Source organism: Triticum dicoccoides, chromosome 7A (genome assembly GCF_002162155.2).
Source record: "Triticum dicoccoides isolate Atlit2015 ecotype Zavitan chromosome 7A, WEW_v2.0, whole genome shotgun sequence".
In the NCBI taxonomy this organism is placed as follows: domain Eukaryota; kingdom Viridiplantae; phylum Streptophyta; class Magnoliopsida; order Poales; family Poaceae; genus Triticum; species Triticum dicoccoides.
In genome coordinates, this window is record NC_041392.1 from 490,362,661 (window position 1) to 490,363,455 (window position 795).

At 41.3% G+C, this 795-nt stretch overlaps 1 protein-coding gene across 3 annotated transcripts in view; it reads right to left on the reverse strand.

Annotated features, from left to right (window-relative positions):
* The window catches only part of LOC119329688, a 7,659-nt gene extending 7,091 nt beyond the window's left edge, over positions 1-568 (reverse strand). For all 3 annotated transcript variants that reach the window (XM_037602760.1, XM_037602759.1, XM_037602758.1), the window contains exon 1: positions 363-568. Coding sequence is in view for 2 of the 3 variants with exons in the window: in XM_037602759.1 (XP_037458656.1) it covers positions 363-364 (2 nt within the window). In the remaining variant the exon portion in view is untranslated. The remainder of the gene's footprint in view (positions 1-362) is intronic.
* Positions 569-795: the final 227 nt, after the last annotated feature.

Sequence of the window (795 nt, forward strand, 5' to 3'; positions counted from 1 at the left end):
ATTTGCTCACAGGAAAGGAATGACCAAACGAAAAACTCTTGGAAGAAAAACCAAAACAAGCTAGGGCTTCCTCGAAAACTGAACAGAAGACCTGAAATTCTAACCATATTTGCATAATCCATAATTGCATAAGAAACCTAATTTGCGATCCGACTGAAGCATAACTACAATTACAAGGAAAAAGCAATTCGCCATGTACCTATAGTAACACATGACAAAAAAAATCAAAGTAGATTCCAACATCGAATCGATAGAGCCACATTAACGAACAAGAAATAGAGTAAGATCCATGTTGTGAAACTCTAATAACCATGCGATTTATAACAATTATAAGCAAGTCACTGGGTCTGGGTGGTCATTACATCAAACAGGTCGCAGGCGCCGTCCTGAGCGGTGCGAGCTGAAAGCAGCTGAAGAAGGACAAGAGCAGAGCAGGAAGGGGAGGTCCGATTTGGACAGGCCGCGTGGATAGGATGAGGAGCCCCGCTTCCAGTTCTCTCGCGAGGAGAACAAGGGCCTCTTTTTTGAGAGATTTGGGTATTTGGCACTCTGTTCGTGGGGATTTGCTAAATTGTCACTCTCAAGATTTTCTTTATCTTCTATATCTAAATAGCTAACCCCCATTAATTATTTCTCCCAACATGCAAGCATGCCACATCATCACACAACATGCATGAGAAAAGGCCACCCCACTATCATATGTCTCTCAATATGCAAGCTAGCCACTTCATCATGACATGCATGAAAAAAAGACTCATGTCAACATACAAACATGAATTTTCATTCTATTATGCT